At 35.0% G+C, this 27120-nt stretch overlaps 2 protein-coding genes across 7 annotated transcripts in view; one reads left to right on the forward strand and one right to left on the reverse strand.

Moving 5' to 3' along the window:
- The first annotated feature begins 1076 nt into the window (after positions 1–1076).
- LOC122267420 (L-fucose kinase) lies at positions 1077–21644 on the forward strand. 5 transcript variants are annotated; one of them, XM_043037465.2, is made up of 17 exons: positions 1077–1239; positions 2256–2354; positions 2550–2645; positions 3287–3492; positions 3733–3912; positions 4875–5094; positions 7481–7632; positions 7930–8069; positions 8195–9024; positions 9304–9491; positions 10165–10299; positions 10511–10693; positions 10832–11067; positions 14394–14595; positions 15291–15431; positions 18117–18326; positions 20738–21644. In XM_043037465.2, exons 3-17 carry the CDS (start codon positions 2561–2563, stop codon positions 20990–20992), a joined length of 3363 nt encoding a protein of 1120 aa, XP_042893399.2. In that variant the 5' UTR covers positions 1077–1239; positions 2256–2354; positions 2550–2560; the 3' UTR covers positions 20993–21644. The 5 variants fall into 5 exon arrangements, with proteins under 5 accessions (XP_042893399.2, XP_042893400.2, XP_042893401.2 ...); XM_043037467.2 differs by lacking the exon at positions 1077–1239 and adding an exon at positions 1344–1480; XM_043037468.2 differs by lacking the exon at positions 1077–1239 and adding an exon at positions 1462–1480 and having other exon boundaries at positions 2262–2354.
- Positions 21645–27079: 5435 nt separating this feature from the next.
- Positions 27080–27120, reverse strand: part of LOC122267422 (uncharacterized) — a 4816-nt gene continuing 4775 nt past the window's right edge. For both annotated transcript variants that reach the window (XM_086547737.1, XM_086547736.1), the window contains exon 6: positions 27080–27120. This exon is cut by the window's right edge and continues 571 nt beyond it. The gene's annotated coding sequence lies outside the window, so the exon portion shown is untranslated.

Below are 27120 nucleotides of genomic sequence, written 5' to 3' on the forward strand. Positions count from 1 at the left end.
AGGTTTTGTGAAAGATATGTGACCCCAAAGAGGGACTAAGATTGGGGTGAGGATGAACGTAACCACTTGTCTCAATAAACTTGTCAAAGTCAAAGTCAAAAGTCTGTCTCTCTCTCGCTTGTAATTTCTTGTAATAATGATAATGCAGATAATGATGAGACAATGGTAGTAATAGTAATAATGATGTAACAATGATAATGATAATGATGATGATAATGATAATGATAATGATGATGATGATAATAATGACAAAGACAATAATGATAATAATGATAATACCAAAAATAATGATGGTAATGATTATATCAACAATGATAATGGTGATAATGATAATGTAATGCTCTGAAGAAGCAAAATAAGAAGTGATATATTCAACACGAAAGTTTTTTGCGAACTTTACTCATTCATTGACACACACACACACACACACACACACATACACACACACAAAAAAATGCATGCGTAATTGTATATGCACCTATCTAACCTGCATTCATACAAATGATCTTACTCTCCTTTGAGGACTAATGGCTATGAACTAATGATTAATGATTCCCAACAGCACTCATCAAACATTCACTAGATATTCCGTTCGTTGACTGGGCAATATGATATTCATTTAGAGTAACATCAAATTACGTTACTCGAGTTTAGTTTAAATAAAGATCCCTGCCTTCCTAAAATGCCACGTGTAAATAGATCACATGTAACAGGTGTCAGGAAACGGTGCATTTTGAATATATATATAATTTATGTGTTTCATTGATTGTTTGGCAGTGGATTGTAATTTGTGATTTAGTTGAGAAAAATTGTCTATGTACTGCAACATTTGATTGTAATATGTGGTGATTTGGGTGATACTGTTTATGCGTTTTATGTTATTTGCACTGAGAAAGCTGTTACTTAGCGACTTTCTGCTTATGATTAACAGATTTTCTGTGTATGTAATTTCATGTATAATTTTTCTTAGGTGAAAAGGCCAAACAAAACAATAGACTTTATACGAGATGAAAATATAACCCCCACCATTTGAAATGATTTTCTCTTTACACATTAGCAACGTAGCACTTTTCGCTATGGTCGACCGCTAAACCCACGTTTGTTTACATGGCAGTGCCAGACTGGCAAGAGGTTATCAGAAAAGTAATTTATTCATACTTCAATATTAGTCAGTTGACAGCTGTTAAAGAGAACGAGAAAGTATTAAGAAGCGTGAAAAGTACCAGGAAAATATAAGAGGTAATCGGCAGCGGTATTGATAGAGGAGATTTTGAGTGTTAACACAAAGGCGATTGTTTCGTAGTACTATTGCTTATCATTATCAGAAGAGAGATAATGAACGAATGGGCGGTTAATTGGTTAATTGGCCGTCTCTTTTAGGCATGACTTCTTGTCTCTATAGGAGAACCGAAAGAGGCCTTCAATTTAGCTAAATCAAAAAGATCTAAATTTGTTTCTGCCAGCACAGTGGGTTCCGGCGGTGAGGAGGAATTTAAATTGTTTATGATTCAAATGCTCAAAGTTATAGGTGCTTTGAGAGAGAAAAAAAATGTAAGGCATTTGCAGCTAGACCTATGGAGGCTTTAGTAACCAATGGAAAACTTGACAATCTTGCAACCACCCAGCTGTTTGTTTATGCCGCAACGTTAGAAATCCCGTAATATATTTGGGAAAATTTGGCTGTGCTCAATCCCAAGCCACAAGAACCTTGCTATGACCTGTGACGGAGTTTAATAGTGGTTTGATATTTAGTGGTCATTGTACACAGTTTTTCATGTTCTAGCTTGGACTTTCTAGAATATGTGCGGTTGGGGTTAGTTGGCTCGTGCTAGAGTTGCTGTGGCAGTTGGTGCAAGATACATACATACATACATACATATTGCTGTGGCAGTTGGTGCAAGTTGGTGTATGTATGTATGTATGTATGTATGATGGATGTATGGTTTTTTGCTGGAATGAAGTAATTGAAGTTATATCTGGTGCAAATAATTGTATTTGGATTGTATTTTGCAGTTGCATTGATGCACTTTTGCACAGCATGTTTGAAGAAGCTTTATAAATAGGAGAAAAGCTGAAATGCTGAACTTAGGGAACACCCTGAAATTTAAACAAAAATGTCAAGATGGGAATGCATTTAGCATGAAAACTCTAGGGTATCCAGAAGTTTATAACCATCTAGGATAGGCAATTTTTTAGATAATTTTTTTTTGTAACCAGTTATTATTATAGCATATTGCATTGTAAATGATTCACAGGAACAGGCTGCATTGAGGGAAGAAAAGTGGCTCACTGGGAACTACACCTACCAGAGGAATAGTGCAGATTCTAGAATTTTGCTTCTTTGTATCTCCCTGGTAAATAAGAATATTGTGTGTGTGTGTGTGTTATTATTATTATTATTATTATTATTACTATTATTATTATTATTATTATTATTATTATTATTATTATTATTATTATTATTATTATTATTATTATTATTATTATTATTATTATTATTATTATTATTATTATTAGCAAAGATTTACTCCTTGTTATTGACATTGCAGGCATTTAAACCATGGAACCTAAGGTAATGGAGAATCACTGGACAGCAATTGTAGTGACCTGTTCTTCTGCCACCATAAGGGAAGGACTTGAGAAAGGTAGGATTTTAAGCTGGTGTATGAGTGCTGTTCCTCTTAAAAGTCATATTTAACCCAATCCCGACGGGCCCGGCAAGAAGTGGCAACCCCCTATGCTGGGCCTATGCAATATTGCATTGGGAACGTCACACTGGTGTGTCGCCCCATCATCAGGCATTTAGCCATGTCACATGAGTGTGACACACCGTCATCATAGGGTTAAGCTGAAGATCAGTTCAGATTAACAGTCAATATCTTGTTGTGGATTTTAAAAACATTATATTTTAGCCAGTTTTAATCAGTTTTCTTCTATCAACCTATGACATTTTTGAGTGTGTAACATTAACCCTTCCATGATCAGGATTTTTCATGGGGTCGGATAATTTTTGTTCTACATTTCTCCTTATGCTATTTATTTCTATAGTTGTATAGGGTATCATGTAAAATGCAAATTAATGTCACTCACAGTGTAGACTCACATATAAAAAAAATAATTGTAGAAAATTATAGAAAACCCACACATCTTAAGATGCCCATCCCAAGCTTAACATCTCAAGATGTGGCTTGTCTCAGAAGGGTTGAAGGATGTAAATGATTCAGAAAAATGGGTGAGATTTGTAATCATATTCTTTAATTCTACTGAAGGCATTTCCTACTTCCAGAATGCAGCCGTCTAGCAAAGGTGGGGATGTTACCCAGCCATGATCTTCTCATGGTTGTAGATGACCCTCAGTGGGAGAAGAAATCTGAGGAAGGAAATGGCAACAGAGTGTCTCGGTTAGAGCGAGGAGTTGGTAGTGGTGGAGCGACCATCAATGCCCTTCTTGTTGCAGTGGAAAGACTCTCAGCCAAGAGGAACCACACTACGGTATTTTGACATCTTGGAGTGTCTAGTTTTTTCATTATGATGTTTTTTTTTTCACCTTAAACTGTCTCATCTGTTTGACATAGAAGTTTGTTTACACTGACAGGTTTTTGTTTTGTAAGAAATGACCCTTAACAGTGATTATATATATATATGAATATGCATACTCTGTAGGGAGAAAGGCTGATTATGTAACATACTTCTTGTTTAGCATTTTGATTATAACATTATGTATGTCTACAGATTAGCAGTGAATTAGTTTACAACAGTCGCATCTTGGTGGTGCACCATGGCCGGGTATTGGCACACTCCCCAGGTGGCTCTCCCTTCCTGTATGTTCCTGGCGAGTTACCCTGTGTCCCTCAGAGTACCATGGCAACACCCCCAACACTGCTGCAGCATGTCATTTGGATGGCAACAAAAGTGAGTTCCCTCAGGGTGTCTGATTTTTTCAGGTAGATCCCCTCCACCCCCCCAGTGTTTTTAAAGATCATATGTACATGTATGATTATTAATATTGTTCTTCCTTTCATTTTGTTAAAAAAAAAGAAAGACGAAAAAAAAGTATAAAACATGTTTTTTTAATTCCCCACTAAGAGATTGATTCCACTTTTCATTGGTATTTTCACAGAGAAGTGAAGAATATAGGCAAAGTTCAGTAAAATAACACTAGAAAAGCATTGTTGTAACGTTTTTCGACTAAAATAACTTCTCAGAATGTGGCAATATTTTTACGTGCCTTTACATTGTAGATGCATTCATAAAAACCATATGAATAGGGTGGGTGAAAAATGCTTTGAGAGGTTCAGCGCGGCTGTACGCAGTGGGAAAACACCCCGGCACAAAGCGTCACGTGTTTGTTAGCTTCCTGGCGTAAGCGGGAGTAGGCAAAAATACGTCCTGTTGTGAATGGGTTAAGATACCCAAGGACATGACTCTTTAGATATATTTAGTCTGTTTATTGATATTCTGCAGTTATGATACATTTTTTATATGGATAACTAGTATAGCATAGTTTACTTGGCAAGAAAGATATCAACATTATCTTTATCAGTATAAAACTACCATATTGTCACTAAACCCATTGCCCTTATTTATTTTTTCATTATTATTGATGAAAAAAATGTATGGCTTGACTGTTTGATTGTAATCCCTATTTCAGCTAGAAGAAACTTTTAGTATTAGAGAAAGAACTCTTTAGATACTTTGGATCCACTTCCTGTTTAATCACACAAATTGAACGGATTTTAGTTCTGCCAAAGAAATTTATTGAAATATACAGATGACCATCCAAAATGTTAGAATGTCCTATTTGTAGTTCAGAATGCAATTGGTAATATTTTACAGTAATATATATGAAGATGGGTTGTGACACTTTCTTGCAGATAGGAAGGAAAAGCAACACAGGAGTTTGGGTGACTTCACTGGATGCCTTCATTCCAAATTCACCACAAATTGAAGCTCCAGAAACTGATGGTGTTAATGGTGCTGTTGTATGCACCATCAAAATGCCATTAAGGCATGCCACTCATCATGGAACTGTTATTACTGATGGAAGAGAGAATATTCTAAGGATGGAGTACAAGATGCCATGTGACAGAATGAGTAAGTTATGTTATTATGTTATTAAGTATGTTATTAACCCTTTCCTGACGAGGCACGCGCTACGCGAAAACCCCTAAGCCGGGCGATTGCAATATTGCATTGAAATCGTCACACTGGCATGACGCCCCGGCATCAGGAGTTTAGCTGTGTCACACGAGTGTGACGCACCGTCATATATATATATATATATATATATATATATATATATATATATATATATATATATATATATATATATATATATATATATATATATATATATATATATATATATATATATATATATATATATATATATATATATATATATATATATATATATATATATATATATATATATATATATATATATATATATATATATATATATATATATATATATATATATATATATATATATATATATATATATATATATATATATATATATATATATATATATATATATATATATATATATATATATATATATATATATATATATATATATATATATATATATATATATATATATATATATATATATATATATATATATATATATATATATATATATATATATATATATATATATATATATATATATATATATATATATATATATATATATATATATATATATATATATATATATATATATATATATATATATATATATATATATATATATATATATATATATATATATATATATATATATATATATATATATATATATATATATATATATATATATATATATATATATATATATATATATATATATATATATATATATATATATATATATATATATATATATATATATATATATATATATATATATATATATATATATATATATATATATATATATATATATATATATATATATATATATATATATATATATATATATATATATATATATATATATATATATATATATATATATATATATATATATATATATATATATATATATATATATATATATATATATATATATATATATATATATATATATATATATATATATATATATATATATATATATATATATATATATATATATATATATATATATATATATATATATATATATATATATATATATATATATATATATATATATATATATATATATATATATATATATATATATATATATATATATATATATATATATATATATATATATATATATATATATATATATATATATATATATATATATATATATATATATATATATATATATATATATATATATATATATATATATATATATATATATATATATATATATATATACATATATATATATATATATATGTATATATATATATATATATATATATATATANATATANATATATATATGTATGTATATATATATATATATATATATATATATATATATATATATATATATATATATATATATATATATATATATATATATATATATATATATATATATATATATATATATATATATATATATATATATATATATATATATATATATATATATATATATATATATATATATATATATATATATATATATATATATATATATATATATATATATATATATATATATATATATATATATATATATATATATATATATATATATATATATATATATATATATATATATATATATATATATATATATATATATATATATATATATATATATATATATATATATATATATATATATATATATATATATATATATATATATATATATATATATATATATATATATATATATATATATATATATATATATATATATATATATATATATATATATATATATATATATATATATATATATATATATATATATATATATATATATATATATATATATATATATATATATATATATATATATATATATATATATATATATATATATATATATATATATATATATATATATATATATATATATATATATATATATATATATATATATATATATATATATATATATATATATATATATATATATATATATATATATATATATATAATATATAGTTATATAGGTTATATGTGATATTGTTGATATATATATATTGTATTTAAGATGTGTGTAGGAATTAATAATGATGCTGTTTATCTAGCCTCCCAGTCATATTCCATTGTAGTAAGTGTTTACACACAGTATATTTTTACTATAAGATAGAAAATCCGGATTGATACTACAATTCAAAACTAACTTGTATGAAGACGAGGGATTATGTTAATTCAAATTTTAACATAGAAGCTACAAGTGACAAATGTATCTTAGAAGGACCATCATCTAATTTGGAAAAATATTGTTTGTAGATTATTGATATGTACAGTATATTTCATCATATCCTTTTGTTTTTGTCACCAGAGGAAGTTTTTGTGAAGGATGAAGCCCCTGTCATCTCAGGCCTTGTGTTTCTGAGTGCATCTTTGACAGAGCAGTTGCTGGGGTTACACACTCTTCCTCCTCTTGATAGATGCACATACTATGGAACAGATAGTGGTATTCCTCCATTACAGGTGTGTATACGTATGACAATTCTAATCTGGTATTTTGAAAGTAGGTTTTGAAAGTACTGTTGGATATACCTAGTTTGTTCTTCACTTTCACATATATTCAAATTTAAATACAGACTGAAATACTGACCTTAAAATGTTAGATACAGACTGAAATACTGATCTTAAAATGAAATACAAAATTATCACTATCATTGGTCTATGGTGAAAACAAGTAGGAGAATTAATGTTCTTTTATCACTGAAAATATGAGAAAAATGTTATTTAATTTATAGCATTTTCATATGGAACTGGTTTCAGGTTTCTTTATACTTTGACCTACTATTGCCATTATGCAGTGGTGTAGAGGAAGAAGAGTACCTGTCAGGTCAATGTGGGGCTGTGTATGCCCAGGTTGCCAAGTATAATACCACAACAACACAGGAATTACACACTGCCAGGTTGGTCTTGTAAAATTTCAGAGTTGATTTATATCATACAGTATTTTGCTAACCTATTATTTATTTGATAATTTATTTGCAACTTAGATATTGAAAATTAATCATTAATTTTTCTTTTTCTATAGACTTCAAATATGGAAACAATTGCAAGGATTAAAGGCAATTTTCCACTCACTAGAAGGCACCAGGCATCAATACTTGGCATCTCATTTAACATATGAATCCACTGTATTGCCATTACTCACTTCAAGCTGTGTGGACAGTAGACATCTCCATATATCAACTGATGGCACAGTTAAAACAATCAATGCTTACATTGAGGGAAGTGTGAAATCGACAGCCAATGATGTTTTTATTATGGACTCATGGATTGGCAAAGAGGTATCATTAGAGTTTTCTGGCTTGAGTACTGTCTCTGGCTTCCAGCTGCCATGTACAAAGTTACAACTTCAGCTAAGTGGGGACTGTGTGTGGCAAATGCATCCTACAGGTGTCCAGGGTGTCATAACCTGTTATGGTATTAAAGACCAGTTGAGCTTGCATTACCAGGAGAAGGAAGCAAGTATATTCAACACAGACTGGCCAGTATTCATGGAGAGGACGGGATTAACTCCAGAGATACTATGGCCAAGCCAAGCAAGTCATCACAAGACTTTCTGGACTGCCAAGCTGTTTGCAGATGCGATATCAAAGGAAGAACAACTTCAGGCGTTGGCTCTCCTGGTAAGAACACCCGAAGATGATGTTTCTATGAACGAATGGAAATCCAGGGTTGAAGTATGGAAACAAAGCTCCAGGGTTTCACTTCTTGATGTTATAGAAGGCAACACAATGCATGAAATGATTCAGCAACATGAAGATATTTATCTTAGAATGGTTGAGCAGATTATAGAAGCTACTTCAGATGAATTAGGGGGAAAATCCCTTCTCCCTATGTTTGAATATGTAGCATCAAGTGAGTATGCTTTCTGTATGCATGTTGTATTGCATTATATTTTTAGAAGGTATCATGCATTACATCAAATGAAAAAGGATATTATCCCATAAGCCTTGTTTATATTTATGTATTTTATTGATTTCTGACCCTTACTTTATATAGTATAATTTCAAGCTTTAACTCTCTATTTAGGCATACAAAATTAAGGTGCAGTTGTTTTCATAATGCCTGATTACTATAATCTTTAAATATGCATTTTTAATAGAAACCACTAACACAGCTTTATGATTATTTAAGGAGGACAGACTTCAGTTGACAAGATCATGATGATTCTGCATCAGCAACTGAATCATGAGCGTCCTTCTACTCCACGATTGTTGGCAAACATAGCAGATCTCTTAGGATGTATGGCTGCTGGTGAAGGAGGGTTGAGAAGTGGCCCTGCAGCTAATCCTCAGTGGAAGGTTGCCCTTCTGCAGCTGAAAGTAAGCATAAATTCGATTTTTCAAATGTTTGCCCTGATTCATAATATTGTGCTACAAGTTAAACATGCTACAATTTTATAGTAAGCACATGTATTTCCCTTACACTGTTGTTATGTTCTTGTTATCCTACTGCTGATGATACAGACTGGTGCATGCATAGTGACATACAGACAACTTTGAATATGTAGCATCCTTATTAGGTGGTTGCAGGTGATAATCATATAAAGAGAATAAGCTTTACAGCTCTCTTGGTCATAGATAAAAAAACAAACCAAACAAAACTAAGAATTGTTTATTAATTGTTTAATAAAATATGCATGACACTGGGGAGTACATTTTATTAGATGATTAAAGAGGATGTGATGAAAAAAAATCAAGTATTGTACTTACATGTAGGGTGAGTAGCTTTAAAAGTATTATATGGAAATTCGCTTCATTTGTATTTTTTTAAATTACTTATTTATATCTCTTCCTCTCCATTTTTTTTTTTTTTTTTTTTTTTTTTTTTACGTGATAATGAAAGTGAAAGTTTGAAACAATGGACTTAACCCCTTAATGATGGATGATGTGACATCATCTTATTGTTCGGCTGGTCTTCCTACCGGAGACAAAATTTATTTATTATAAACAAATTTATTTATCATAAACTAAAGACAAAATTTCACATGTGCAGTCGGGAAATCAGAGCAGAGCAATGGAACTGATGTTTGAAACCTGCAGGATTTGGATGCAATCAGGGCATCCTGAAGACTTGATCAGAGCTGCTCGCCATTATGAACGAGCTTCACAGATTGTCATTAGTCACTTGGTAAGTTGAAATACGAAGGAACATATTTAAGTAAGAAGATGAACATCCTTTCCTTTTCATATACTGTGTATAGTCTCAAATTAGAATTGGGACCCCATTGATTTAGTAACCCTTTTAATTTAGGGAGAAATATATTGAAGTCTGAGTTACAAAAATCACAGGATTCAAATATGGCAAGTAGAGGCAATGCTTAAATGATCTAAACTTGTAGGTGGAGACAGCAGAGATGCATGTATCCACTATGTGGGTGGCCCAGGAGCTTCGCCAGCAAGTCTCTGTTGGTGTGTGGGTGGAAGCACACTCCCCTGCTAGGATCGACCTTGCTGGAGGCTGGACAGATACACCACCTATTTGCTATGAGCAAGGGGGTGCTGTTCTCAACATTGCTATCAAGGTAAGGTGATACAGTTGTGTATTTAAGTGTGTACTGATTTGAGTAAATATTTTGATCTAAGTGTACACAAGAGTCTGTCAGATATCTTGTCTGATCATGTTGTATATAAAGAACTAACACACTAAAAATCTTTGGTAGATTAACAAGAAGAAGCCTATTGGTGCCCGTGTCAGATTCATTCCTGAACCCCACATTGTATGCGTTCTCCGAGACTGGTCGGGTGGTGATGTACGCTTGACTTGGAGTCGCTTAGAGCAGCTTAGTGATTATGATAATCCTGTGGCTCCAGGTGCCCTTGTCAAGGTTGTCCTGCTTTACTCTCGCTTAGTGGACCTTCACAGTGAAGAATCTTTGATGTCTCAGTTAACTGAAGGGTAATATTATTCTTAACTTTTACTAATGATTGCAACATACTTTAATAATCCAATGTTTTGAGTTCCATAGTAACGAAGGCTTATAGTTATAGAAGCTATGTACATTTTGTGGTGGAAAATTTACAAAGATGTTTAACCCATTCACGCCGGGGCCATTCCGGCTTTGCACGGTCGCTATACCGAGGTTTTCGAACGCATCATCCGAACGCTTCGAGATTCTCGGGCGCCCGGGCCGCGAGCCTGGGCTGCCCGCGCGCTCACATCCCAGCGCTCCGCCTTGGCCAATATCTCGTCCGGCGTCGACGCGAAAACCACGAAAAACTTGTCAGCGTCTCATCCGGCGTGAGTGGTTTACCATTTTGCACGGCGTCCGCTATACCGAGTGTTTCGGTTCGATCAAGTCCGAGGACGCTTCGAGATTCTCGAGCGCACCGGGCCGCGAGCCTGGGGGCTGCCGCAGCGCTCACCCCAGGGAACACCCGAGAGCGCCCGCCTTGGCCAGATATCTCGTCGGCGGCGTCGGACGCGAAAACCACGAAACGTGTCAGCACGTCATCCGGCGTGAGTGGGTTAAAGTACCATCTAACATTCAAATTGAAAAGAATGGTTTTTGAAGAAATTTCAGAGAAATATGATTCTAATTATGGCTTTATTATCCTAATGACATCATGATTATACTAAGAACAGGAAACAAACTATCAAACGAGCATAATCATATTGACTTTATAATTTGGTCAATAATACCATATCATGCAGCATATTACATGCTGTCTGGTACCATTGTATTAACCCTTTCACTCCGGGCAGTAGAAAATGCGCCCCATGCTGAATCCGGGCTGCTGGTGCGTGGCAAATTTTAAACGTTGCTATTGAATATAACAAGTTTGAAGCCAAAACCTTACATAATCATCATTTACTATATATCAAAATATGCATAATTAACTTCTTCCCCCTGTACATTATTTACATATTTACATGTTGGGAGGTGATGAAAGGACCTTGAGGGCGTTACAAATTTTTTTTTATGGGGGTGGAGGAGGATGAGAAGAGTGACCTTGAGGCGAGACCTCAGTGACTCAGAGGACAAAAGAAAACGCTTTAAGGAGTATGGTAAACTAATCATAATAAGTTTAATATTTTTACATAATGTTTCATAAAGATAGAATAAATTTATTGCTAGTAGGGCACATTGGTACCTCCCCTAGTATAAGTGAATCAGACTTCTATGTAATGATGATGAAAGTCAAGTAAGCCATGGTATCATTTACAACCTAAATTCTGAAAGATCTTGTACAGTATCCGGAAGAAAAAAAAGCCTAATGCTAACAGAACATAGCCATAACGCATTATGTGCATCAAGGACGCAGTATACGCTTCCTCGTGTTTAAGAGGCTAACTCCTTTATAGGGAAGACAGTATGCAGTGTGTGCAGGAATTATAGTAGCAATATCATAAGCTATTGCTTCCCAACCTGTGGGTTGTGATTGGTTGGGGTGTAGTGAGTCAATGCTTGTGACATTCACTACAGACATCCTTCATTGCTGTTCCTTTAACTTGACAACCAATGCTGTCTGTTGATATAAGTAATGATGCTATATATCTGTCATCCTGTTCAGGTATTGTTCCTTGCATTATCTCTCTCTCTTAAATAAGTGGGTAGAAGGAATACTATTTTATTGTATTCCTTCTTTACTGAGTAAATTCACAGTATATTAGATATATATGTTTATACATAAAGTATATTTAATATATGTGTTGAAACATTACTATTAGTTTACACATGTACACTATAACACATTTGTGTACACAATTTTTCATGGAGTGAACTCTGTCACAGGCATTCCTTGACGGGGTCTACCTGGTCAATACATTTGACCTGATCTTGCGCATGATTATCATGTGACTGTGTAGATATGCCCTCATGCACACACATCCATACTAAAATATTCACTGACCATATCCACTGTTACTCTCTGATACATTTTGTAGTTTTTGCATTGATCATTGAGATATCCTAGTTCCACCAGCTGTAGAAACAATAGTCTGTCTATACTGCTCCCTGTAAAGGGGATTTCGAGAGAAGAACTTGTTGCATAGGCAGAATCATTACCAAAAAATTCATTTTGCTGGTAGCTTTAAACCTAGTGTCCTAGATCAAAGAAACCATGGCATGGCAGAGGGTGGGGTGCAAAGAGACCCATTAGATATTGGGTAATAGGTCAGCAGCAGTCAGGTGATGGGTAGCAAGTCAGTAACATCCAAGTCCATGGCTGCAGATCGTCCACATTTTCTCTGGCAAGGGCGTGAACAGTGGAAAGGAAGCAAGAGCACATCTGAGTAGCTGTGGTCAGGGCAAGACAGAAGGCTAAAGAGATTCAGATTTGTGGAACCTCTTTTATGTACCTTTTTTCCTGCAATTCAGTCATAAATTTTTTGATGGAATACTATTTCTATAAGTAACAGCGCAATAGTTTTTCCGATTTTGCCACATTTACCCCGGGAAATTGATTTTTTAGTTATCACGTAAGGGGATACTAGGTCAGCATTCCTCAGTCATAAAAGAAACTTGTTGACTATAAAAGCTGCAATCATTTTATTGAAATAAGGTTTGCACTTTTTACAACCATGGAGATTTTTTTTTTTTTTTTTAAGTATTTAAAGTTTTCATCCATTAATCAGGCTTGAATATTAGGACCTTACATTATTAGAAGTATGGCTGAATGCTATAGGGAAAAAAAAAAATATATATTTTCAGCTTTATTGCTAGTAGGTCACATGCCTCTTTGAATCAGAAGGACAAAATATCTCATTTTGGTGATGATAAGAACAACTGATATCATGGAAGCCAATGATAACAAGGCTACTTCAAAACTCTGCTTTCTAATTGGCTGTGTTCCATGCAAACAGAGAGGCGACACACAAACATGAACAAGCCTCAGTCCCTTGTGACTCATTCTCCTCAGAGCCATTGTTATTATTAAGTCACCTTCCAATTAACAAAAAGAGAAATAAGAAAGATTGTGTTTTATGATATAAAAATAACAGAAAATATGAAATGTTATCCAAAAGCTCAGGCTTAGTAAGCACACTAACTAGACACTAGGGGAGCCAGATCTAAATCAGTCTTTGGCAAGGTCTGGCATTTTCTTATTCTAAAGTGTAGTATACACCACTCCAAATGTATATATATATATATACATGTCTAAGTGAATATAGACTTGTATTAGGTCTTGGGTTCATTATAAGAAATGCATTTTTTTTGCTAAAATCAATACAGCCATAGTATGAAAACATGCTTTGCCTTAACAAATGTATATCCTTTCCAGTTATGGTGCAGGTGTGGAGGTTGAAGTGTGGTCGCAGCTGCCGCAGGGATCAGGTCTGGGAGGTAGCAGTCTCCTTGCTGGAACTCTGGTGTCAGCGATGGCTGTGCTGTTAGGCCATCCACCTCCATCCCGCTCTCACCTTGTGCATGCAACACTTACCATTGAGCAGAGATTAACCACCGGAGGAGGTTGGCAAGATCAGGTAGGTTGTTTTAATGATATGAATTTATGATACAGTATTTGATTAGGGATATGCATATATGTATAACATATAGAAGTCTTGGGTTTTGGTATATGTTGGTTTTGAAAATATATGTGAGATCAAAATCAAGATCAGAATTTATTTCTTTAACGTTTTTATTTATTTGTCTTGGGATTATATGTGTAATGTGTGAGGTGCCACTGCGAGCTTGACTATTTTATTGAGTGGGAGCAGGAGGTAGAACAAGGAGTGTGTATAGTTGTCAATTTATTTTTCTTTATTACAATATGGAAAATGTTTAGCTTAACTTCATATTTCTTCTACCATAATTTTGTGACAGTATTGTTACATTAAGTGTATACTGTATATTCCTCCTATATGAAGACTAAACTATTTGTCTAAACATTTCCATAGCATACCAGTACTTGATATAAGCTCACAACATGACCAAAGATTTTCAGTACTCTGATGTATAAATGAGCAGGAGTTGGATGGAAAAAATGGTTTGGGGCAAAGCACAAGTCTCCTTCTTTCTACTAGCCCTCCTGTCTGACATGCTTGTGCCAATTTTACAGGCCTCGTCAGCAATGGATCAATATTGCATTCATAGCATTGCTTTGAAAGTGTTCTTAGGAGTTATGACTTTAACTACATGTACATAATTAGCAGGAAATTACAACAATTTGTTTCAACAGGTGGGAGGATTAGTGGGTGGAGCCAAGTTAGGTGTCAGCAGTGTTGGGACGCCAGTGACTGTAAATACATACAAGATTCCCCTCCAGAAGGAGATGCTGGACTTCCTTAATAATCATCTACTCCTTCTGTACACAGGCAAGGTAATGTAACCACTTCTCTCTTCTTCTATGTTTTGCCCAGCTTTTCTTCCTCTCTACCATCCTTCCATCTTTGTTTATTATCAATCATATGCTGATTCTGTTAGAATATAGTGAGAGCTAAGTATGCTTGGGTCATCCATCAAACATAGTGTTTGACCTTGCATTTATTTCAGTATTGTTGTCTAATAAAGGACATTTGTAAAAATAGAGAGAGATTAAAAAAGAAAAGAAAAGGCATTTAAGTCCTTCCCACTGAGTCCGTTTAAGTATCCTTTTAAGTATCTTTCTTTCCTGAAGGCAATATGCCAGATATATTGTAAACTAGGACTCACAAATCATTACCAGTTCTAAAGGAAATGCACTTGTTTATACCAAATAGCAGTTTGCATTTTCTATAAAGTCAGTTTATGATTGTTAAACTCATATCATTCCTCATGTAAAAAGAATGATAATGTTTCAGTAACCTGGTAAGTTATAGAGGTGCCAGTAATTGTTTTGTTTAATTTTTTTATCATTTCCTTTTTTATTGTTTTATTTCATTATTTGATTATTAGGAGTAATACTGGGCAACATCAAGCTATCATTTATTTATTTTCCAGAATACTGGTGCCATAAAGACTATTTCCAGAAAATTAAGAGGTTTCTAGTTTGAAGTAGCTTTTATTAAACAGATGACCTAGATTTTTGTAAGGCTAGCTGTCATAGGGAAGCCCGGAAATACATCCACCCAAGCGGGGATGGCGGCTTAGGGCCAGAAGAAAGACACTTCCCCTTAAAGAGACCAAGTCCCATTCCCTAGGTGCATGTCCCTGAAGAAGCCTGGTTGCATTAGTTAGTCCTTATTTTTAAAATAATAGATCATAAAAAAAGTATGAATAAAAGTATAAAAATGCCCAGAAGCAAATAATTTGAAAGGTTAAACACTCACTTAAAAATGAATAAAAGAAAAATTAAAGTAAAATGACATGGGGCGTGTCTGGCTGGTGTTGGCCAGCGTATCTCTCTCACAATATTGTTTTATAATAGCACGTCCTGCTTTGTCCTAACTGGTATGTAATTCGATTAAGTACAACCTTTCTTTTACTGCTCCTGCATCGCCACAAGGGTATTCCTGGGTAATCCAGGGAGGGTGAGAAAAACACCAAGTTCCAGCGACAACTGATTTATTCTTTCAGCTCGTCAGCTATTTATTGCTGGCGAGCTACTGACGTGGCAAATAAGTTTCATATTTACATTAACCAATAGAACAAAAAAAAAAGTTCAAACATGGGTGTTTACAATAATCATTTATAATTAGCAAATAAAACGTGGAAATCCAAATAATTAAATAGTAAAATAGTAGAAATCATAACATAAAATTAGCCAAGTGGCCTGACCATAAGTTTACTATACCATAGAATAAAAGTATCAAATAAAGGGATATAAAAAAGAATAGAACATTACAAAACTAAAAGCTTAAAATACAAGACACAATACATAGAAAAATAGAAAACAAAGTGAGTGACATGGCATCCCTGGTATATAAAAAGGATCTATAATAAAAATCTTTAAAACAATTTTCAAAATATAAAAAGTGACCAACACTCTTATAGATAAAATCCACTAAATTAGATATTAAAGTGAATGCCTTAAGGAAAAGAGAGATTTAATGATGGTCACTGATGCCGGGACTAAAATGTTTTTTAACAAATATAACTAAAATTTGTCATTCCCACTCTTGTTTATAGATTAAAAGAAAAGGTAATAAAAACAAAACAAAACAAAAAAAGCAGACATTATAAATGCTCTATTGTGTCACCCATGGGGTCGAGGCTTCATATTAACTGGGGGGGGAGGGGGGGTTAAACAACGAGCTTTATTAGACATTTGGGTCAAAATAGTTTGCAGCTTATTTCCCGATTAGATTCATGGGGGTATGTGTGTGTGGAGTCATCCAGGAGATGTTTCATGAACCTCCCTGTATTTCATACGGCTCTGAAACAGGATTAGGTAGGGGGGGGGGGGGCTAGGGCAGATAAGGGTGGAAGAGAGGGGGGGAGGGGGAAATAGGAAGACAGCAAGTACAGGGGAATAAGATAAAAGATATAGCATGGGAGGTAAGATAAGGGGTAGAGAAGAAAAGAGAAAGAAATAATAAGTAAGATAAACAGAATAGGGAAAATCAAAATTAGCCAAAGCAGAAACAAGAGGGGAGTGTGGGTAAGGGAACGAGGAGAGCAGAAGAAACATAGGGTTGAAAATGGAAGTAGAAAATAAGGCAGTAGCCAGCTTAAGATACAAAAACGGAAGTAAGGTTAGTTAGAGGGTAGACTAAATAAATGGAGTATCAGAAAGAAGATGAATCAAGGTGGAAGAAACAGTGTAGGCAAAAGTGAGGGATATAAGTAGAAAGGAAACTAAGGGAAAGGGGAGAAAAACACGAGGCCAGGACGGGCGGGGGGATATGGAAGGAGGTAGGGAAAAGGAAAATAAGGAAGGGGGAGAGGAAGATAAGGAAGAGAGAGGATAAGGTAGAGAAGAGGAGGTCCCAAGGCTTCACATTTTCATTTTATTTTGTTCCATTTCTCTCAAAAATGTTCCTTTTACATGTAAATACATTATTTTATCTATATTCTAATTCTGAAATCTATCATGAAATAATATTCAAATAAACTAAGGGAAATTTCCACTTATACTGATTCACAGGTTCGGCTTGCGAGGAACTTGCTCCAGACTGTCATTCGCAACTGGTATGCACGGGACTCCTCCATCACTGAGTGTTTCTCCAAACTTCAACATTTAGCAATTGATGCGGCTGCAGCAGTGTTGGAAGGGGACAGGAAGAATTTAGGACGCTGTATAGATAAATACTGGAGCCTCAAGAAGATGGTAGCTTCTGGTTGTGAGCCTGGAAAGGTGAGCTTTACACGAATGTGAGACTGAGAGAATGATAAAGAATGAAAAACTGAATAGAAAGAGTAGAGAGAGTGGTAGAGAGAGAGAGTGGTAGAGAGAGAGAGAGTGGTAGAGAGAGAGAGAGTGGTAGAGAGAGAGAGAGTAGAGAGAGAGAAGAGAGAGTAGAGAGAGAGAGTGGTAGAGAGAGAGAGAGAGTGGTAGAGAGAGAGAGAGTGGTAGAGAGAGAGAGAGAGTAGAAAGAGAGAGAGAGAGAGGGAGAGAGAGAGAGAGAGTGGGAGAGAGAGAGAGAGTGGGAGAGAGAGAGAGAGAGGGGGAGAGAGAGAGAGAGTAGAGAGAGAGAGAGAGAGAGAGTAGAGAGAGAGAAGAGAGAGTAGAGAGAGAGAGTGGTAGGGAGAGAGAGAGTGGTAGAGAGAGAGAGAGAGTGGTAGAGAGAGAGAGAGAGTAGAAAGAGAGAGAGAGAGAGTGGTAGAGAGAGAGAGAGTGGTAGAGAGAGAGAGAGAGTGGCAGAGAGAGAGAGAGAGTGGTAGAGAGAGAGAGAGAGAGAGAGTGGTAGAGAGAGAGAGAGAGTAGAGAGAGAGAGAGAGTGGTAGAGAGCGAGAGTGGTAGAGAGAGAGAGAGTAGAGAGAGAGAGAATGGTAGAGAGAGAGAGAGTAGAGAGAGAGTAGAGAGAGAGTAGAGAGAGAGAAGAGAGAGTAGAGAGAGAGAGTGGTAGAGAGAGAGAGAGAGTGGTAGAGAGAGAGAGAGAGAGAGTGGTAGAGAGAGAGAGAGTAGAGAGAGAGTAGAGAGAGAGAGTGGTAGAGAGAGAGAGAGTAGAGAGAGAGAGTGGTAGAGAGAGAGTAGAGAGAGAGAAGAGAGAGTAGAGAGAGAGAAGAGAGAGTAGAGAGAGAGAAGAGAAGAGAGAGTAGAGAGAGAAGAGAGAGTAGAGAGAGAGAAGAGAGAGTGTAGAGAGAGTGTAGAGAGAGAGTAGAGAGAGAGAAGAGAGAGTAGAGAGAGAAGAGAGAGTAGAGAGAGTAGAGAGAGAGAAGAGAGAGTAGAGAGAGAGAAGAGAGAGTAGAGAGAGAGAAGAGAGAGTAGAGAGAGAGAAGAGAGAGTAGAGAGAGAGAAGAGAGAGAAGAGAGAGTAGAGAGAGAGAAGAGAGAGTAGAGAGAGAGAAGAGAGAGTAGAGAGAGAGAAGAGAGAGTAGAGAGAGAGAAGAGAGAGTAGAGAGAGAAGAGAGAGTAGAGAGAGAAGAGAGAGAGTAGAGAGAGAGAAGAGAGAGTAGAGAGAGTGAGTAGAGAGAGAGAAGAGAGAGTAGAGAGAGTAGAGAGAGTAGAGAGAGAGTAGAGAGAGAGTAGAGAGAGAGAAAGAGAGAGAGAAAGAGAGAGAGAGAGAGAGAGAGAGGGAGAGAGAGAGAGAGAGAGAGAGAGAGAGAGAGAGAGAGAGAGAGAGAGAGAGAGAGAGAGAGAGAGAGAGAGAGAGAGAGAGAGAGAGTGTGGTAGAGAGAGAGAGTGTGGTAGAGAGAGAGAGAGAGAGAGTAGAGAGAGAGAGTAGAGAGAGAGAGAGAGTGGTAGAGAGAGAGAGAGAGTAGAGAGAGAGAGAGAGTGGTAGAGAGCGAGAGTGGTAGAGAGAGAGAGAGAGCAGAGAGAGAGAGAATGGTAGAGAGAGAGAGAGTAGAGAGAGAGAAGAGAGAGTAGAGAGAGAGAGTGGTAGAGAGAGAGAGAGAGAGTGGTAGAGAGAGAGAGAGAGTGGTAGAGAGAGAGAGAGTGGTAGAGAGAGAGAGAGAGAGTGGTAGAGAGAGAGAAGAGAGAGTAGAGAGAGAGAGTGGTAGAGAGAGAGAGAGTAGAGAGAGAGAGTGGTAGATAGAGAGTAGAGAGAGAGAAGAGAGAGTAGAGAGAGAGAGTAGAGAGAGAGAAGAGAGAGAAGAGAAAGAGAAGAGAGAGTAGAGAGAGAAGAGAGAGTAGAGAGAGAGAAGAGAGAGTGTAGAGAGAGTGTAGAGAGAGAGAAGAGAGAGAGAGAAGAGAGAGTAGAGAGAGAGAAGAGAGAGAGAGAAGAGAGAGAAGAGAGAGTAGAGAGAGTAGAGAGAGAGAAGAGAGAGTAGAGAGAGTAGAGAGAGTAGAGAGAGAGAAGAGAGAGAGAAGAGAGAGAGAGTAGAGAGAGAGTAGAGAGAGTAGAGAGAGAAGAGAGAGAGTAGAGAGAGAGTAGAGAGAGAGAAGAGAGAGTGTAGAGAGAGAGAAGAGAGAGTGTAGAGAGAGATAAGAGAGAGAGAGAAGAGAGAGTAGAGAGAGAGTAGAGAGAGAGAAAGAGAGAGAGAAAGAGAGAGAGAGAGAGAGAGAGAGAGAGAGAGAGAGAGAGAGAGAGAGAGAGAGAGAGAGAGAGAGAGAGAGAGAGAGAGTAGAGTGCAATAAACATACATGAAAATTAACCAATTTCAGGTTATGAGATTGATGGCATCCCTGAGGAACCACTGTCTGGGTATGTCCTTGGCTGGGGCAGGGGGAGGAGGTTACCTCTATGCCCTGAAGAACCACTCTGACCCTCTCCCAAGTGATGTGGTTCTGGGAGAGCTGACCATTGATGCAGTAGAAGTTGACCAGGAAGGACTAGAGTTGTGGGTTGGCGGAGAACCACTCCAGATCCCCGACAAGGAAGAGATTCTCACCGCTGAAAAGTTGAGAAGTCTGCCGTGAAAGGCTCTGTTGAAAAGCAATACGAGATTTGGTTTGATTGATGTGATATTGTTGGTGGTGCTAAATATGAAATAAATATTTATGTTTGTAAAGTGTGGTTCTTTTAATGCTAAAGATTGAATGTAATATAAATGATTCTTTGTCTCACTCTTTCTGATTCACAATAGTTTTTATTTGTAGTAATTTTTTTAGGTAACCTTTTTAAATTTCAGTGGCTCAAGAGAAATATGTCTATATAAAGTATATATTGGTGTTTTTATTAGACAAGAATTCATGTATTTTTTATCAATATTCCAGCTGATTGAAATATGAATTGGATACAAAGTCTTTGAGTTATGTTTTAAGATATCTGTACTGGGTATTTAGGTGTGATAGTGGCTACCAAAGTAATGATGCATGATGCATTTGAGGTTTAAACAACACTAACAGTTTTGAAACATGACAGCAAATATAACAGTGAGCTCCTGATTTTATGAACTGTATATTAAATACTGTTCAGCAAAATATTTTGAGGGAAATATATATGTGATATAGTGTCTTCCATTTTGTGTATGTAATAAATATGTTGCACTATTTTTATTACAGCAATTTTTACTATTTGGATAAAGGGGGTTGTGATAGTGAAGCATTAATAAAGTAATTATCATCAAAATATTGTTTTTTTCTCTTTTCAAGATGACATTACACTTGAAGATTGAAAGTATAATAGTACATGTATAAATGTGACTGTATAAACTAAGAATTCAAATGTTGTCCTTGTTACAGTGGTACAAAAAGCTGAATACTTTGGTGTCAGCATCAGTATATCATGTAAACAGATGTAAGAGAAGATGGATTTCATCACTGCCACTCCAGATCACATGAATGGATGATCTAAGTGATTTAGGACATCAATTTTGTTATTACCATTATTATTTTTTGAATCCAGTACTTCACCTACACCCCACCACTCATGATGATCAGCAAATTCCTGTATGGACCATTAACAGATTGCCATTATATGAAGCTTTACCATACACCATTACAGTGCATTTATAAGGGTCATTGACACTTTTATAGTGAGAGTAAGAAAAAATAATTAACGAAATAGATGCTTCTCTCTCTACTCCAAAATGCACATATACTCATTCATATTTTATCCAAAAAGATTCTCCTTACATTCACATCAGATCCTTTTGTTATAATTTCCTTTCAGGATGAGGTGGTGTTGGCAGGACTTGATTCTCCAGGAGACTATCCTGTAATTTTGTTCTTGTGTGCCAAGAGGATATATTTCAGCAGTTTGTTTGAACACATTAGGATGATTGTATATTTGATAATCATTGAGTAATTGGATCAATTTCTTTGATAGCTGTAAGTAAATGGTATTCAGCCATACAATATGGTATTCATCGATCAAAATCTATATGACAATATACCTTTTTTCTCTTTATAAAGACAATGATATTCTATTTAAAGTATACTGTCAATCTGGGAAGACATTATTACATGAAAGTAGAAAAGTGATATCTTGATAGTAATATTTTAAGATGATTTTTTTCTTAGATAATTATAACTTAATCAAATATTACTGCAATGTAGTTCTAACTTACAGGTCATTTACTAACTTGTACCAAGCCATTCTGTCTGATACAAATAAATTATTGTAAGCCATTTATCTCAAACCGAAATTTCATCAGTGAATTGGTCAGAACATTAACATTCTGAATTACTACTACTATAATTGCATGTGAAATTAATGTACTGCATTATTGAAATTGAAGGTAACTTAACACATTTTACTTGTATTACATTATTGTACTTTTTATTATATTAACCCACTGCGTACGGGTGTCATGACATACATGACGTAGGAGCTTTGGCCTGACGACGGGCGTCATGACGTACATGGCGTTCGGGGATTTTGGAATACTATGCTATTTTATTGTACTATGAAAAAGGAATGAGTGATGATGGCTACTGCAGTCATAATTACTATAATTACTGTAATACCGTGCTAGCTTAACGTCCAAAACCTAGATGGCACCACTTTTTCCTAGCACCAGCAGGAGAGAGAGCCTTGAATGGCACTCATCCACGGTCTCTAGCAAGCACTGTCTCTATAGAGCGATGGCACACACTAAGTTGATGAACCCTTGCTCAAAACTACCGCCGATGAAGGATGTGCAGGCAGAACGAGAAGAGGAAGGTGACTCAATCCATACCCAGTGTCTAAAATGTGCTCCTGTGCCAATATGGATGCCTTTCATTGTGGCACTCACAGTCACAAGCACAGGTTTCATTCTTCTTCTCTACCTCTTCTTGTTATCTTTATTGTAGGGGGTTATATGTTTCGTATTTGTTCATGACAGCACAAAAATACGAAAAAAATATAGTTGCCTTTTGTCTTCCCATAAAACAGCAATACTTCCATCACACTGAGTATAAAGAAAATAATGAGCTAATATGGATAATATACTACAATTTTAGTCTACTGCAGCACTGGTAGAGCCTGTCATGGCATATATAAGTCTCTAAACGCAATAACACACAAAAAAAACAAAACACAAAAAACGCTCTGATTTTTCAATGAATCACTGAAAGAGAGTGGGAATGTTCAAATTATAATGCTTCAAGCAGTCTCTCTTTAAAATAAAACTTATCCCGGAGGCTGGGCAAGCATATTTATCCCCGTCTGCAATGGGTTAAGTTCTTTTAATTGTGTTACTTCATTAATCATAAATCAATTGTATTTATTATTTCTCAAATTCTGATAGGAAAGAAAGCACTTCAACTTATATATAATAGATGGTGGTTACCATTTACCTTTTTTAAAAATTCCTAGTAAGATTACACAGTGTAAAGACAAGTATCAGCACCAAAGTAGATAATTTCGACATCCCTAAGTTTCAATAGGGATACCAATATTGCTGTCACAGAGAGAAATCAATTCAAGTATAATATTTATTTACCCAAACATCATGTCTTGGTGGAGCAGTTATCTCATATTCCAAAGCTCAAGAGCATTTCCCTGTTGATTGATTATGAAAGTGTATCCTATTAATACTTGGTATGTACCAAATGCCCTATGCCAGATACTGTTAATTATTAAACACTGCAATTCTCTAATACGGAACTTGAGCATTAACATAATTAACATAGAAAAATGCGACACAACGTGTAATTCTGAATAATTTGTGGAGCCTCCAACAATACTGCAGTGAAAAGGCAGAACGCATTAACTCCAAAAATGCGATTTTTATGAATTTGGTATCTGTGGAATCGTCATTTAAAGACAATTTGATACAACCATCATGGTGTCTGAATGTCAATAAAGGTATGGTCAGTTTTGTCTATCGATAACAATGATAAGAGTAAATATACATGCAGCCAAATCTTTAACATCGATTTTCTCAAAACATTGATTTTGGAGTTAATGCGTTCTGCCTTTTTGCTGCAGAATACACTTCATAACGCCAGTCTGAGAGCTAGACGAACTAGTCCAAAGTTTCTACTGTGAGAGGGCATTTGTTTGCTTACCTTAGTTAAAAACCAATAGACATTACAACACAGTATGATTGACATCTCTGTATAGTAGCGCTCTCTCTCTCTCTCTCTCTCTCTCTCTCTCTCTCTCTCTCTCTCTCTCTCTCTCTCTCTCTCTCTCCTCTCTCTCTCTCTCTCTCTCTCTCTCTCTCTCTCTCTCTCTCTCCTCTCTCTCTCTCTCTCTCTCTCTCTCTCTCTCTCTCTCTCTCTCTCTCTCTCTCTCTCTCTCTCTCTCTCTCTCTCTCTCTCTCTCTCTCTCTCTCTCTCTCTCTCTCTCTCTCTCTCTCTCTCTCTCTCTCTCTTTTGAAGACAGAAATGTCGTTTTTGTGTTCTTATATATATGATGTGCATTGCAAGGTATATTTGATTAATATTGTATTTTATTGAAATGTATTAAGCTGTATTTTGTATCATTACAGCTGAAAAGATGGATTATGTTAAGGGACCACTAGATCAACTTCTTGCTTCCTCTTTTTGAGTCTCCAAGAGCAGCACAATAGTTGACTTTATTTTTTTGTTTATGAACAAATGCTCATGAAACAGACAGACAAGACATTTAGTGGGTCATGACAAGTAAGCTGCTTCACTGGTTATACTCCAAACTGCCAGATTCAACAGACATCCCTCCTTGTGTGCCGAATAGTAAAACAAATCATTAGTTTAATTACAAAACAATGACAGCAACTGGTCCCAATAACTATCTACTCTGCAGTGGAGAATACAATTATAGCTCAAACAGACATCCAAGATGTTAATGAAATAGATAAGCCATTACTCCGAAACAAACTCTTCAAAGGAGTCCCTGAAGATGTATGCTGTGAGAGCAAACTACCAAGCAGCCATTTGACAGAGATCCCTAACCAGCAAGTAGATACAGATAGATACAGATAGTTGTGTTAGCTAAAATGTTTGGACATTGAACGATGAGGAGCAGCTCACAGTCAGCTAGATGGCTGGTCCCTTGGCCCTCAATGCAGTCCTGTGTTTCATATCTTGCAATTGCAAGTGAGATTATCAGTCATTGCATGGTGAATGGCTTGAAATATATGGAAGCTTACAAGCATGTTACATGAAAGAAGAGGACACACAATATGGCAGTTGATTCTGACAATTTAGATAGTAATGAATAAATTATTGAATGAACGATACCTGGTTTTGCTAATTCATAGGTTTATGTTGGAAGTATATTTATCATTTGGATCATGTGTTATGTGAAGTATTATGTCTGGGAACATTACAGTAAATTTCCAATAAAAAATTATGTCTGCCACGGTGTGAATTACTTTTTATCATACTGATCATTAATTTACTATAGATAACTAAAGTATAAATTTAGCTTTGTATCTATTACATTTGTATTCCAAATTTCACAACGTTGATGCTGTATAAGAGGAAATGTTGCCTATGAAGAGGAGGGGGGGGGCATAACAAAAATGATGCATGGAAGTTGCGTCTCAGTAGTATAGAAGTGAGACGGTTACATTTCAGAAAAAAAAAGAGCCGAGTGTAAGTTTGTGTTTTAGCAAGTTCTAATATGTACCAACTTTTATAATTGTGAACCATGGTACCACCACCGACTCGGTTTGAGCTGATAAGGTGCTGTTCCAAGTCTTTCCCTTGTTCCCCAAATCTGGCTTATCCTTATCCTTATCCTTGTTTTCTATCCTTCGCTCTCATTTTTTAGTCGAAGGGAAACAACGCTACTCTCTTGAAACGTCCATTATGCTGAGTTAGCGATAGGTGTAATTGACAGAAAATAAGCCTTTTGCTGCCCTCTGAGTAGCAATTGCCTGAATCTGGTCTGGTCGTCTAGCTCGTGGAATACTAGTTTGGGAAGATAAACGATCTATCATACAAACAGGTTTAAAGTTAGCGGATGTATACCTGACTCCATTGGCAACTATATACTAACTCAAAAGTCGTAATCTTAAAAATAACGCTCCGTTATTTTCTATAAAATGTGATAACAAGAAAAAAAAAACACACTAGACTTTTCGCAGTGTTTGCTAGTATTTGAATGGGAAAAATTAATGTCCCTTTTCCTACAATGCGATATCTTAGTGGTAATTGATAATCATCCAAGTACTGTGCTAAAACCAATAATTTTGCTATTTTATCCGATCTATTCTTCCAGCTTTACAAAATGGCGCTGGCCACCGATCGCAGTGGAATTGATTTAAGACTTCGATATATTCCTGCGATATTCAGAATTTATATGGTATTGAGTCCCAATAATAAGATTACGTTAATTATTTCATCAAAACGGAAATATGTGTCTGTTTAACGACATAAAGAATAAATTTCTAAGCAACAACACATTTCTTTAGTTCTCCGGGAAAATATTCATACATATATGTTCGGGGACAAAAAAGATAACTTAAGATTAGTTTTTGCAGTACTTTTCCTCTGAAGATCTGAATGTGAACGTCAAAATTATTGAATACGAGAGCTACACTTGTGTCTTCGCATATTAATTCTCGACACTTAACGATATTATTTGACTTACCGCCAACGATAACGATAATGATAAATAGAGGAATGGCCTGAGGATCAGTGAAATTCTTTTAAAATATTAGTAAGCATTTTGCTTAAACATTTATTCA

The sequence above is a fragment of the Penaeus japonicus genome, unplaced genomic scaffold (assembly GCF_977035675.1).
Source record: "Penaeus japonicus unplaced genomic scaffold, GWHDUDI00000001_assembly GWHDUDI00000019, whole genome shotgun sequence".
NCBI classification, from domain to species: domain Eukaryota; kingdom Metazoa; phylum Arthropoda; class Malacostraca; order Decapoda; family Penaeidae; genus Penaeus; species Penaeus japonicus.

Coding starts and splice junctions, on each gene's coding strand:
- LOC122267420 (XM_043037465.2), top strand. CDS start 2,561: ATGGAACCTAAGGTAATGGAGAATCACTGGACAGCAATTGTAGTGACC. Junction 10,694..10,831: donor TTCTCAACATTGCTATCAAG/GTAAGGTGATAC, acceptor AATCTTTGGTAG/ATTAACAAGAAGAAGCCTAT. Junction 15,432..18,116: donor TCCTTCTGTACACAGGCAAG/GTAATGTAACCA, acceptor ACTGATTCACAG/GTTCGGCTTGCGAGGAACTT.